The sequence below is a fragment of the Colletotrichum lupini genome, chromosome 1, assembly GCF_023278565.1.
Source record: "Colletotrichum lupini chromosome 1, complete sequence".
NCBI lineage: Eukaryota > Fungi > Ascomycota > Sordariomycetes > Glomerellales > Glomerellaceae > Colletotrichum > Colletotrichum lupini.
In genome coordinates, this window is record NC_064672.1 from 7,358,694 (window position 1) to 7,372,152 (window position 13,459).

Here is a 13,459-nt window from a genome sequence, read left to right on the forward strand (position 1 = left end):
TACTATTCGTACGATTTAATACGCTCTTCCTTAGAATAGTTACTTAACTAATATCTATCTTTTTTATAAATATAGTATTACTTCTTCTATTACCCTACCCGTAAGTTAAATCTCTACTTATTTAACGAATCTAGGCCTCTTTATTAATAATTACCGTATCTAGCCTCTTTTCTTTTCTTATTATACGTTCGATCGACTTAATATTATTAATAAGGGCCGTTATATACTTAGAGGTAAGTTTAGCGCAGTATTTTTATTTTAATATTAAAGCTAGATCTTAGCCTCGAGTAGAGCGTCTCGTAGTTTTTAAGTACTTAGTATAAGGTGATTTTTATCTTTAGTATACGCTAGATTGTGGTATAAAAATATCCGACTTTCCGCTCGTTTATCCCCTTATTTAGCTAGGTTTTCGCTAGCTTATTAATTTAATTAATAAGCTCTTCGAGGATCTCTACTCGCGATTTACCCTTTATTATCCTAGCTATAAATATAAAAAAAATCGCTCGTAGTTTAAATAGGAGCTCTAGGTTCCTATTATAAGTCTCGAAGCGGCTTCGGATTATATTAATTATACTAAGAAAGTCGTTTTGATTAAGATTACGTACCGCTTCGTAATAGTAATTAGAGGCTTTACTTACGAGTATAATATTAATTACCGAATAGTACTAGTGTTCCCTAATTCCGACTTTTTTATAATAATTATAAAACATCGTTAGGGTTTTTTATAAGACCTTATACTTCCCCCTAGAGTATAATTTCTCTTTTAAGAAGATCTTTTTAAGGTCTATAAATTACCTTATATTCGCCGCCCGATTTTTAGTATCTATATGCGAACCCTACGTCGCTACGTATTATTAATAACTTTAGGTCGTTTACTTCCTTTCTTATTAGCTAATCGGCGCTAAATTTTATATTAGTAGTGGTAATAAGTTATAGATCGAAATAAGCAGAATTATCGATTATCGTACTTTTAGTACTATATTTTACCCTAGTATATCTTTTTATAACGATAGATTTCCGTTAGTAATTATAGAGAGGAAATCTAAGTCGTTTACCCTTTTTCTAAATTCGTTAAAACGATTATACGCTCTATCGACCTATACCTAGTTCTATAGCACGAATTCCTCTTTTATAATTATTATTATTAGTATTTCGTATAGCTCTTGTAATTATAATTATATTAATAATACCCCTCGCTTATAAAAGAATCTATTAACTACTTTTATAATTCCTAGGCTTACGCTCGCGAACTATTTGTTTAGCTAGTAACTAAAGTCGTTTACGATCTCGTAAAATAAGGGTTACCCCTATAGCCCCTTTTTTTTATAAACCTTAGTTAAATAGATTAATACCGCGTTAATTTACTTATTATTAAGCTAATCCGCGATTCTATATATCTACGTCCCCTAATAGTCCGGGTTAATATTTACTTATTTATAAGGGATTAGGATTCTATTTAGGATCGGGTTTCGTCCTCTCCTTCCTTACCCTAACTCGCTAAGGGTCTTACTCTAGCTTATACCTATATTAATAATTATTAGCATATTTAATCTTAATAAGAATATATTTAATCTGCGCGTAGGTCGTAATAAATCCGTACTTTTACTACTTAACGAATTTATCGGGGTCTAAGAGATTCCCGCTTCTTCTTACTATCTCGCTACTATTCTCGTTTTTATTATTTTTAGTAATTACTACTACCTTTCTAAATCGCTAGCTATCGTACTTATTAAGATCCTCCTTTTCGTTTAGTAAAAAAGGGTAGGTTTTAGTAGTTCTTTTTAATAATAATAGCGGTAGACGTTTATATTATTATAAAAAGATATAGTAATTAGTCTCGGGATTTTTATTAGTTACCGATTTCCGCTATCCCGTATACTTCTAGCCTCTTAAGCCTCGTGCTCTTTATAATTTCTAAATAGCTTCCTTAATTAATTTCCGAGATCCGTAATACTCTTAGCTCGATGCCGTTAGGACCTCTAAATCCCCTCCTCCCTTATTAAACCGTCCCCTATACTATATTCCTAAGTAATACCCGGGAGGTAGTTAAGGGAGCTACGAGGAGGTTATTTAGATCGCGGGCTTAAGGTCGTACTTATAAAATCCTCGTAATAATAAACTTTCTTATATACCGTAAATCTCTTAGCTTAATAACTCCTATAAGGTTACTTTTATTACTAAGTAAGAATATTTATATTTAGAGATCCCCTTTTTCGATCGCGTAGTACTCTTTTATATTATACTTTTATTAATTTAACTAGTTAATTTCTAATTACGGGCCGGCTACGGAAAAATCGTTTAATAAAAAAGCTACTCGGGGCGATAGTAAAAGGCTAGTTACTTAAGCGGTTTTATTAATTAACGTAGTTTAATATAATAAACGTCGACCTCTTATAAGTAATAAAGGGCTACGATTACTTAATTCCGTACGGTATTTAAAAATTGCCTCCTTTTTTATCTATTTTTATAAAGTTAATTAGTACGAATCTCCTATCTTATGTAGTATTAAGAGGTCGTCTTTTTTATATAGCGAGATACCTTACTAATTTACGATAGTAGAATTTAACTACTAATTAGTATTAGTATCCCTATTATAGGGTAGTTAGTTCGAACCGTAATTAATAAAGAGATTAATTAAACTATATAAATATTTATATAATAAGTATAAAAAGGAGGTTTTAACTATAGGTTAGGCTGGCTATGATAATCGTAAATAGGGCCCCCAATTGGCCCCTGCGCAGTCGGCTGTATGCCGCGGTCGAATTAGACTTCTAATCCGACAGATGTTCTTCTTCATCAATTCAATGTAGCGCTCAGGGGCGTCCGCAACCTTCCAAGGGCCGGGTCTATCTCCCTTTCCAGTGTAATCCATGATAGACGTCTCAGTGTGCCTGGACAGCGGCGTAGTTCCAAGTGGGGACAACTTTGGCAGTCGTGGGCTTCGTCTCGGTGTAGAACTTGGGTGTGACATAATGATGAGGTGCAGCCGTGAATAGCACGAGAACCTCCTGATCGAGTGTCGTTGATTCAGTACCGGCAGATTGGACAGCTTCGATCATTGCTTTGCTTTGTGGATTTTGGCGGGCTAGGTGGCCCCTCAACCGGCCGAGGTCCTCATCACTCGTCTCGTCTTCGACGTCCAAGACAAAGGGGATGTGGCTAGCAAGGATGAGAGGATGGGCATCTGATGGAATGGCGGTGGTGAGGACACCGAGGGGGTTCTCTCGAATCAGCTGTTGTAAGGTGCTGATACGTGTTTCCGCGTGTGGTGATGGGATGAACATGATGTAGGATAATACTAGTGCTTAAAGGTATTGAAGGTCTGTTATCTCAGTCGAAGTGCTTGAGAGATCATGAGCGCTCCGTCACCCATTAAATATTCATTATGAAACTAGATAGTCTCATATCAAACGCGTGGTATGTTTTCAAGTGAAAGCTGAGTAGTCACACACTTGTCTCCGGCGTGCAGTTGAATAAAGTTTCTCTAATGCCACCTGGGTTGCAGAGTCCGAGAGTCGCCGAGAAAGGTGCCACATTGACATTGGCCAGGTCCTCAAAATTGACTTGACCAAGACGTAATATCCGTCATACCATTGGATGTGTTGTTCAGATTGGGTCATCCATTGAATGCTCTCCGCGGAGAAGCTGATATCACTTGGCTTGGACAAGCAGCTGCCACTACCTACGACATGAACGCCCTCACAGATTTGTCAGGGAATAGGTAGATGATTCAGACCCTTCCAGTAATACTTCACTAGATTATATTGACATAACGTAATCAAATGGAGTATTACAGCTGGCTAAACGTCGAGGCGTGTTCAAAGGCTCATCTAGTGCCCCTCCCTGGCTCGGACAATATGTCCGACGGTAAACGTGAGTCACCCCACCGGGACTTCCCTTCATGATGGGTGATTGTGCAAGATTCACGTGCAAGTGAAGATTTTGTTCTTTACAAGACTGAACCACATTGATCGTGGAAGTAATGATACGAAACTTGCTGGCCGTCGATACGGACTCATTCTCCTACCAATCACAACCAGAACAGATCATGCCACCAACTTCTTTTCTGTACTTTATCTCATTCTCGTCAGCTTCTACATCGCGTACTATCCCTGGCAGCGCTGAAGTCCAATGAGGATGTCTCAACATGCAGTTCTAGAAGACTGTGTCTTTTCTGATCGAGGAGGAATCACCGAAAATACTCATCGAATTCACGCTGCAGTCACAGACGCTGATGGCAGTCTCTTGTACGCCGTGGGCGACCCATCACGCCTGACACTCGCCCGATCAGCAGCCAAACCAGCTCAAATTCTCGCCCTTCTCGAGATTGAAAGATTTGAGCAATTCGGTTTCGACGACAAGGAAATTGCTCTCATGTGCTCTTCGCATAGTAGCGAGGAGCGTCACGTTCAGTCCGGGGTCACGATGCTGGCCAAGATTGCGGCCAAAGAGCAAGACTTGCGGTGCGGAGGTCACCCGTCAATGTCCGAGAGCGTCAACAACGAATGGATCAGGAAAGGGTTTACGCCTGGGGCTCTCTGTAACAATTGCTCTGCGAAGCATATCGGCATGCTAGCCGGGGCCAAAGCACTGGGGCAAGACGAGGAGTATCACTTGTCCAATCACGAAGTCCAAATTCGTGTCAGACATACCTTTGAGGAGCTTACTGGCCTGGAGGCTGACGAGATCAAATGGGGCATCGACGGATGCAACCTGCCAGCTCCCGCCCTTCCTCTCCGTGACATCAGTCACCTTTATGCTCTCCTTGCTCACGCTGCAGACGCTGAGGCTCAGGGTTCTGCGACGGCCTCAAGGACGAGGAATTTGGCTAGGATTTACCATTCTATGTGGCGATTTCCCGAAATGGTTGCTGGGGATGCTAGATTCTGTACTGAACTGATGCTCAAGTATGGTGGTACTCTCGTGGGTAAGCTGGGTGCCGATGGGTGCTATGGTGTTGCCATCCGAGACTCCCAAGAGACGCGGCGTCTGGGGGCCAACTCGGGTTTGGGAATCTCTGTCAAGGTTGAAGATGGAAACGAGGAAATTTTATATGCAGCAGTGATGGAGATTTTGGAACAACTTGGCATCGGTTCTGTGGAAAGCCGTGACGCTATGAAGGCGTTCCACCACATTGAGCGCGTAAACACAGCCGGCGTCATTACTGGAAAGGTGTCGTTTTCTTTCAAATTGCGCAAGCCTTAACTCGTCGAAATTGAACATACCACAATTACCTGAGACATAGGGGAGCATTCAGACGTATTACAGACTTAAAATGGTTTTACAATTGGCATTGCAAGCATCGGAGCATACTGTACGTATGTGATTACCCAATGGAAATCAGCGAGAAGAGTCACTTCCTCTTATCTAGACCAATGCCACTCTGTCACCTCAAAGTCCACGGGGAACCGTGGAGCAAAGTCCCGTTGGATACCCGGTGGCGCTTCGGACATCGATGTCCGAAAGTGGACCATGGGTTGCGCTAGCCCAATATCACTATGAATGAACACGGACATTGGTATGTGAGATGTCCGAAGAGTCTCGACTCGAGGCATCACACAGACAAAAGCAAAGACCGAAATGAGTGCGGGGTTTTACGCAATGAAATGAACTTATAAACAGAGAATGTACCGTCGATTCACATCATATGGAACAATCTTGCTCCGAGTTAAGCATCCTCAAGCGCCGACATGGAGGCACAAACACTGGCTACATCATGTCTATATGGGCCATAAAAAGGTCTTGTCACGAATCTTTCTCTGTATACTTCGTCTCAACAGTATGCCTACTCAGTCACTACACTCCGTATGATGACCTAGGCCTTTGCTCCAGACATTACCATCCATCCATCTAGGCTCGCGGCTCTCAGCTACTATTTGATGGCAGAACATTCAGTGCCATATCATCAGTCGGGTTGGATATGAAGCCCTCTCGCACGTTCCGCTACCTCTCTCAACCACCCAGACAAAGTTTGTTGCCTCCAACATGGTTTTACTTGGGTGAGAACTAGTCCACTTATGACCTTGAAATTCGTGATTAGGAGGAACCAGTAGGAGCGAGATGTCTCTCAGAAGGTCATTGGTAATATGGATGACTTCATAGTCGATGACAGAGCAGGTGTAGCTTGAATACAGCCTGGTGAGATGGTTGCAAGGAGTGTTGTTGGCCATGACGAGAAGCCTCCGGTTCGTGCGAGCGCCACATGTGGCTTGGATTTACGCGCTTGTACTTACATATAAATGGCTTGGCTGCGCCCAGCCCCTGGCCCGGTTAATGACTAAATCGGCTGGATTTTATTCTTCAACAGCCCGAATCGATGGTTCACAACGATGCCGGCGAAGATCGCTCAGCAGCGCGTCGTCTGTAGGACTTGCAAAGTCTGCCGGTCGAGGAAAGTACGTTGGCAACATCGTAAAAGGCGAGCGATGAATTCTTCTTGCCATCAAATAATCACAATTTTATAGGTAAAATGTGATGGCCAACGCCCTGAATGCAGTGGCTGCCGTATGAGAAGTCATCGGTGCGAGTACCCAGAAGACGGTCGAAAGGCTGTCGTCCGGTCAAAGGCGTCAGAGATCCAATCACTTCAAAACCAGATTGAACAGCTGAAGCAGCGAGTTTCTGAGAGAAGGTTAGAAACATGAATCCCTTCATTGTTCCAAATTTGACTGACTTGGGTAGTCCTTCGACTGGTAATGAGTCACTAGAAAACAGTCGCATGTTTGCTCCTGGCAGACCCCAAAACTCGCCCACTTCTTCTGTTCCTGCACAGCTCGAGTATGCATGTTCTTCGAGGTCCCCGCCTAGCCGGCATCAAACAGACGCCGACTCTCTCTTGCCTCAGCTACATGAGCGCCCTTCCGTTGAGGGCGACACAACCGTCTATGGTGCCACCAGTCTCCTTCATGATAACGCCAGCGGTCATTTCTGGAAGAGTTCGACATCAAGCAAAGACGAGACCAATGCCTTTCTGAAGAGAGTCGCCCAGGATCGACTCATAGCACAAGCTGCCACGTCGTATCAAAGAGAACTCGTCTTCTACTCCACGCCTAGCGTCTTAGCCAACGCAGACTTTGATGGCGTCTCTGCGGATATTGCGATGCATTTACTGAATCTACACTGGAACCGATTACACTACACATATCTCTGGACATATCGTCCTGCAATCATGGATAGCATCTTCAAAAATGGGCCCTATGTCAACAAACTGCTGCTGAATGCGATCTTCCTACAGAGCAGTCTATTTACTGATCTCAGTATTGTACGCACATGTCCCGAAGATCCTTCGACAACCGGCATGGGCTTCTACGATCGCTTCAAGGAGCTGCTCCCTCAACATATCGACAATCCGACTATGCCTACTGTGGTGGCACTCGTCGTGTGTGGGGTTTGTCTAGTTCCGTACGGCAAACAGAGCGCCGGGTGGGTGTACTGTGGCATGGCGTACAGAATGATGGTTGATCTAGGCTACCACCTAGACATCCCGAGCGGTATTGATCCCGAGTCAAAGAACGGGGTGTCCGTCACAGAGATGGAGATGAGACGGAGGATCTACTGGGGCGCCTACACAAGCGACAAGTTCCAGTCACTCTACTTGGGCCGTCCTCCGGGCCTTCTCTTAAAGGACGGTAACATCTCCAAAGAGTTTCTTGATTCGTACGAGGAAATGGAGCAGTGGAATCCTGGTAGTGCAAGTATCAGCCCAACAGTAAGCTACAAGGGACGTCCGGCCTATGCAATCAGCTGCTTCCAAGGTATGCTGCAGCTTGCTGCAATAGCAGAAGAGATCATACAACACTTTTATTCCGTCAGGAGTGCTCAGACGCCGATGCCGGATCTATTACAATTTCGGTCTAAAATGAGGGAAAACCTCAGTCGATGGATGGACAGTCTACCAACTCACCTCCTATTCGAGCCAGGCAAAGACGACACTCCTCCGCCTAATCTAGTTTCACTGCAGTGAGTCGAATCTTTCTCCTTCTCGATGTTGCTCAAATCTGATTAACAAACCAATTCTAGAGTTTCATACTGGACCTTGGTCATCTTGCTCGAGCAGGCGTTCTTGAACCGGGGCCACTTCAACTTTTCCATCGAGCCTGTCTCTGGAGATGACGGACGTCGGAGGTGCATCGACGCCGCATTCAAGATTTGGCGTCTGTTGGAAGCCTACAACACATACTTCACGCTCAGACACGCGCATTACGGGCTGCTTTATGCTGCGTATAGTGCTGTGTTGGTCATCCTTCAGCATGCCCATCAAGATCAAGAACATTACATTAGATGCATCAAATTCTTCTGGATGATTTTGTCCGAGTACCAAAGAAAGTTTGGCCGAGGATTGCGGAAGCCTTTCAAGGTGCTCAAGTCTCTGATGCAGCAGATGAAGGAGGTATCCCGACATATCAGTCTGGATGAGTCAAGCAACTCCAACGATCAGCAGCCTGCGGGTGAGTTGGTCTATTCCACCTAGCAAGTTATTGCTACTCGATATAGATGGCTAACAGTTTCTAGTATATTTAACTGATTCGACATACAATTTTGAGACACTCGATGTGGCTGACACCACTGGTTGGCCCGACTTTTGGCAGGAGTTGATGGCTGACAATACATCGCTTATGGATGACACCATGTTTGGGCTTTTCACGAAGTAACAAGACTTAACTTGAACCATTTTTAGTAGAGCTTGTAGTGATATTGTTTACCTTGGTCCAGCACCGAGAACCTATGAACAAGACAGAGAGTAGGGAGTGTGAAAGAACGAAACACCAGACTTCTCCTCCTCGTGTCATCGATACATCGCGAACGATTGCATCAGCGACATCGCCCAACAACTTCAAGCAAAGCATGAGACACACCACCATTAACCCTATCCCCAGCGTCTCTCCCATCTGCAACGTCTCATAAAACATTCCACTACTCATGACGTCCGCTCTCACCCTTTCTCACCGCATTAATACGAAATACGATCGACAGCAAAGTGATGAGACAACAACCAAAAGGCTCGTCCCCAACTCTTCTTCTTTCACAAATACCTTCCACCCAATGAAATCGGAGACGGGTCTCAAATCTTCAAGACTTCGAGACTTCACATCGCAAAAAGGACCCTCCACTTCTCGAATGTAAACCCCCAATGAGACAAAGATGAACAGAAACCACACACGAAGTTGCCTTCAACTGAGACATCAAAATCACCTTAGTCACGTTCTTCCCGCCTCACTACCGAAGCGGCTTCCGACGGTGTAACAAAAACACTTGAAGAAACACTGGGAAACGCAACGGCTTGGCGGGTGCACCTGTGTGCCACAGTGCCACAGTGCCATAATCCCAATCCTCATCAACACCCACCCCCTTTCTCGATATTCACTGCACTTTCCTTTCAGGGTCCTCATCTAACATCACGAGTTTCTAAACCAGCGATAAGAAGGGGCTCACGAGGCGGGAAGGAAGGGGGAAAAGGGGGCTGGTGAATGAGACATCTCCAATCAAGTCACGTCTACCCACCCTAAAAAGAGGGTTGGCAGTCCAAAAAGTTCGGGGTTACGTATATTCAGAGTCTCATTCGCCACACCTGTGATTCATAGTCACATAGAGTAAAGCAGGAAACGTTTTCGTGTTCGCTCTCCAAGAGGACGACCAGCCACACGCGATGACATACTCTACGTTATCTGCCATGACTGAAGAACAAGAAGACCCTGAAATAAGCCACCTCCCTCACATGTATCCATCCTCTCCAGAACCTGGAAATCCTCGTGTTACGCCTCACCCCTCCAAGTCCGGATCTAGCCAATGCAGAACACGCGCACCATGAATCAAAAGGGTGAGGGAACGTTTCGTCACACGCTGATGTAAGTGTCACCACCACCAACCCGGCGGCCCGGCCTTCAAAGAACACCGACATCACAAAGGAAACAAACGAACAGAGACAGATGAGAGATAGGGACGTACCTACCTACCTACCTACCTACCTACCTACCTACCTTACCTAAGGTAGTGAGCCACCAACCTCATGCGACCCCAAAAAGGATCTGCCAAGATCAACTTGACATGGCGGGGAAAACGAATCTACTGTACGTCTGAGGCATCAGGTTGAGCAAACGTAGTGTAGATGCCCAAAAAAAAAAAAAAGGTGTGGCTGCAGGACAGCAACGACTAGACTCGCGTCGGCGTGCGTCAACCATTCACTCGGGCTCTCTTTCGTTATCGCCCATTTTTTCGTGGCACTGCCATGCCTGCGTACACAGTAGGTTGTCTGTTGCGCAAGCACCTAGATACCAGCCGGCCAGTACAGAGTACAGAGATAAGAAAAGAAGCGAAAATGGGGCGGGTTATCTGTTCCCCGTCGACATGTGAGTGTGTCTCCGAACCAAAAGAATGACTAAACACGGTGAGACCTCGACGCGGACGACCGAGACATCCGCAGCGATCAAGTCGGTGACCAAATGGGCCAAGGTGGCTTGCTTTTCGTATCGCGCTGCGCTTTCTCCAATTGTTGTACCCTGTGTTCGTCACACCGTCACATGTATGTCTGTACTCTGTGTATACAAATGTTTCCTCCAAGCTCCAGCCTCGTCTCGTCTTCTTCCATCATCGTCTTCTTCTCCCTTTCATCACTTTTCATCTCCCCCCCCCCTCCCCCCGAAAAGAAATCATTTCCCGCTCGTCCTACCTACCCTTCTTGTGTAACTTGAGCTAAAGGGTTCAGGATGGTGGAAGGAATGGTGGCGGGTGGGAAACCATCCACCAGCTCTGGAATTTCTGCAGTGACAATCTGAACATTCCATCGCCCCCCTCCATCTTCTCAACCATGACCCACCAAGATTAAATCCGCCCCGAAAGGGAGAGAGTGGACATGCAGGGTCTAAGAACACAGAAGACGGCTGATTAAAAGTCATCTTCATCGTTTGATGCAAACCAGCTGAAGTGAACTCCATGTCTCGGCCATTCCATCAGTAAAAAAGACATGAAAGAGGGAAAAAAACGTACCTCTCTCTGTAGGTCGGTTCGATATCAAGAAGTGTCTGCTATTCCACCTAGATCAGCACCGAACCCCTTCTTCAGTCCAGGTAGTTGAACCAAACCCCTAGAACCCCAGACCAGAACCAGGCCATCGGCGAAAATGGGATGACGTGCAGCAAAAACATGGAGAACCATCGCACACACCCACCCATCCACCCAAACCCACAATCCTGAACCAAACAACCAAACTTCGCACACTCACTCACTCCGCCGTCCTAAGCGTGAGAAGACTGCTCCCGGGGGGCGGCTCTGAGCCTGTAAACCACGCGACCACTAATCCACGCAGCCATCCAATCCCCCTTGGAAAAGGATTCACCAGAGTGTCATAGACGCCTTGCACCAAAAACAGAGCAGAAAATGCCCAGAATCTAGGTGCGTTGCTACGCCGCGACCGCGCATGCGATGCGAGTATCGAAAAGGAGTTGGATCGGCTGCGAGCTAGGCGTTGGATCTATCATCTCGCCCAAAGATCACGACCCCTCCTCCTCCTCCTCCTCACTGGCACCCAACACTGATGTTCACTGCACATCACTCTAGCAAACCGGGCCTTTTAAACCCCCCCAGCGCATGTCACCCTAAAGAGAAACCATGACCCTGATTTCCGCCGATCGCCGTCGACGCCGTTGCGTTTTTGTTCTTCTTTGCGCACCTGTATTCCGGAATTCCTGTTCTCGTCCTGGCCACCCTGCGATAAGTGATGAGCCAACACAAACCAATCCAAAGCTGCGAAACCGAGACATTCTTTTGGAGAAACCCGGAGGTGCGGGTTGCATCGGGTCCAACGTAGGTAAGGGTCGTGTGGGCAGGCAAAGGCAGTCAGTCCCAACTGCGGAGGTTAAGGGGGCCGTCTGCTAGCTCGCACGGCTTTGCACGGGGCTAGGCGCGTCTCGCCTCAAGGTATGTATCCGTAGGCCATCATGCAAGTCACCGCATGTGGTTGACTCTCGAACTCGTCGACAAGCACCAAAACTTGCACACCGGTCTGGGAGGAGGAGGGTGGCCCTGGTGGGTGATGGGAAAGTGGTTGCCCCGGTGTGAAAAGCCAATCAACTCGCCCCCTTGCCTAGATCTCGAGTGTCGATGGAATATTAACACCGAGAATGAGCAAAGATGGAGTCGGTTGGGGAGGGAATTCAATCACATCTTAGGTCAGCGCCAAATCGGTGTGATTCCCTCGCACTTGTCCGGAACGCCGTCTCGACGAATGATCGCGACCGTACGGCCCTCCGCACATCCCGCATTTTTTGGTTCTCCAGACAGCGACTCCTCCCCCCTTTCCGTACCCCAGATTCACATGTTGCTTTTTTCTAGGCCACTGGGGGCAGGCAGGGCAGCGGGGATGGTGCTAGAGCTGTGCACGACGAAGAATAACAACAACCTCATGTGCCTAGCACCACTCCTTCATGGAGATTCCTTCCTCAGCGACCTGGGTGCGACGTCTTTCTTCGGCGCGATCGTAAAACCGAGTCAAGTCCCTGTCAACGGAGCTTTGGTCCGAAGCAAGAGATCAGCCCTTTATTCTTCGTCGTGGGCGATGAGGGTGGGAGCAGCTGGTGTTACTAGACAGTACGTGTTTGATGGTCTAGACATGGTGGGATGCCCTTCGCCATGTGGTAGAGCTAGTCCCGTAAGCCAGCGAGCGGTTATGATGCCATGGTGAGGAAAGACATCGAGTAGAGGATTTTCCCTGTTCAGCTGTCTGGGGAAAAGGAAGATCCCACGGCTGCCGCCGCTACTTTAGTCGAGCGGCTTCCGGCCTCCCACACTTTTCCCCAGACGTCTGATATTTTGACACTTTTTTCCAAGCAAAAGCCAGTGCACATAGCTTATAGAGTGTGGACCGGAGGCGCGTAAGCCGCTCCATCTAGTGGCGAGAAGGGAGTCCGCTGGCAGCAAGCAGTAATACGATGGCGGCCAGTACGGGGTGAGAGACATTTAGAGAATTGACGAGGCACATGCTAAACCTCAAGTTCCACCTCGCACGAGGTGTGATGGCTGGAAGCAGGGGGCAATGAGCAAGAAAACAAGTCCAAAAAGAAGAAAGAGTACGGGGTATAGTGCCATTGACTGCAACGCCGTACGCAGAGAGATGCCAGCCGGTGTTCTTTGAAACGGCGGAGGTCAAGAGAGCCTTCGGATATGAGCAGTCATATTCTGCTAGGTGCTCTGTTGGGATGAAGGACAACAGATATAATTTGGGGTAACCGAGCCGTCGGGGATTGCGACGCAGAAGGATTTCTGTTTAGCTCACAAAATGACCATTTTGCGGTGTCATGCCAATCATTCAAAACTCGTGAAGAAAAGTCGAATTTCCAACAGAGAAATGAGCGTCGCCGAAACGTCATGCCGTTTGGGGGAGGCTACTTGATGAGCATGCATCGAGGTGATCGACACAAACCACCAACGGCCGTTCTTGGATCCTAGGCGATTGACGTTGTATGGG

The 13,459-nt window shown here is 46.6% G+C and overlaps 6 protein-coding genes across 6 annotated transcripts; 3 read left to right on the plus strand and 3 right to left on the minus strand.

Moving 5' to 3' along the window:
- Positions 1 to 2,882: 2,882 nt before the first annotated feature.
- Positions 2,883 to 3,284, minus strand: CLUP02_02106 (transcriptional regulator; the record flags this gene model as incomplete). Its single annotated transcript, XM_049281140.1, has 1 exon — positions 2,883 to 3,284. The coding sequence occupies one exon, from the start codon at positions 3,282 to 3,284 to the stop codon at positions 2,883 to 2,885; it is 402 nt and encodes a 133-aa protein (XP_049137097.1).
- A 498-nt stretch (positions 3,285 to 3,782) lies between these two features.
- Positions 3,783 to 5,205, plus strand: CLUP02_02107 (uncharacterized protein; the record flags this gene model as incomplete). Its single annotated transcript, XM_049281141.1, has 2 exons — positions 3,783 to 3,873; positions 4,223 to 5,205. The coding sequence occupies 2 exons, from the start codon at positions 3,783 to 3,785 to the stop codon at positions 5,203 to 5,205; spliced, it is 1,074 nt and encodes a 357-aa protein (XP_049137098.1).
- A 1,513-nt stretch (positions 5,206 to 6,718) lies between these two features.
- Positions 6,719 to 8,651, plus strand: CLUP02_02108 (uncharacterized protein; the record flags this gene model as incomplete). The annotated part of the gene is made up of 3 exons (XM_049281142.1): positions 6,719 to 7,959; positions 8,020 to 8,447; positions 8,512 to 8,651. The coding sequence occupies 3 exons, from the start codon at positions 6,719 to 6,721 to the stop codon at positions 8,649 to 8,651; spliced, it is 1,809 nt and encodes a 602-aa protein (XP_049137099.1).
- Positions 8,652 to 9,711: 1,060 nt separating this feature from the next.
- CLUP02_02109 (uncharacterized protein) lies at positions 9,712 to 11,151 on the minus strand (the record flags this gene model as incomplete). Its single annotated transcript, XM_049281143.1, has 8 exons — positions 9,712 to 9,737; positions 9,804 to 9,840; positions 10,222 to 10,329; positions 10,392 to 10,496; positions 10,532 to 10,601; positions 10,671 to 10,755; positions 10,814 to 10,933; positions 11,031 to 11,151. The coding sequence occupies 8 exons, from the start codon at positions 11,149 to 11,151 to the stop codon at positions 9,712 to 9,714; spliced, it is 672 nt and encodes a 223-aa protein (XP_049137100.1).
- A 67-nt stretch (positions 11,152 to 11,218) lies between these two features.
- CLUP02_02110 (uncharacterized protein) lies at positions 11,219 to 11,789 on the minus strand (the record flags this gene model as incomplete). Its single annotated transcript, XM_049281144.1, has 4 exons — positions 11,219 to 11,447; positions 11,516 to 11,527; positions 11,610 to 11,701; positions 11,730 to 11,789. The coding sequence occupies 4 exons, from the start codon at positions 11,787 to 11,789 to the stop codon at positions 11,219 to 11,221; spliced, it is 393 nt and encodes a 130-aa protein (XP_049137101.1).
- Positions 11,790 to 11,947: 158 nt separating this feature from the next.
- On the plus strand, positions 11,948 to 12,676 carry CLUP02_02111 (uncharacterized protein; the record flags this gene model as incomplete). The annotated part of the gene is made up of 1 exon (XM_049281145.1): positions 11,948 to 12,676. One exon carries the CDS (start codon positions 11,948 to 11,950, stop codon positions 12,674 to 12,676), a length of 729 nt encoding a protein of 242 aa, XP_049137102.1.
- Positions 12,677 to 13,459: the final 783 nt, after the last annotated feature.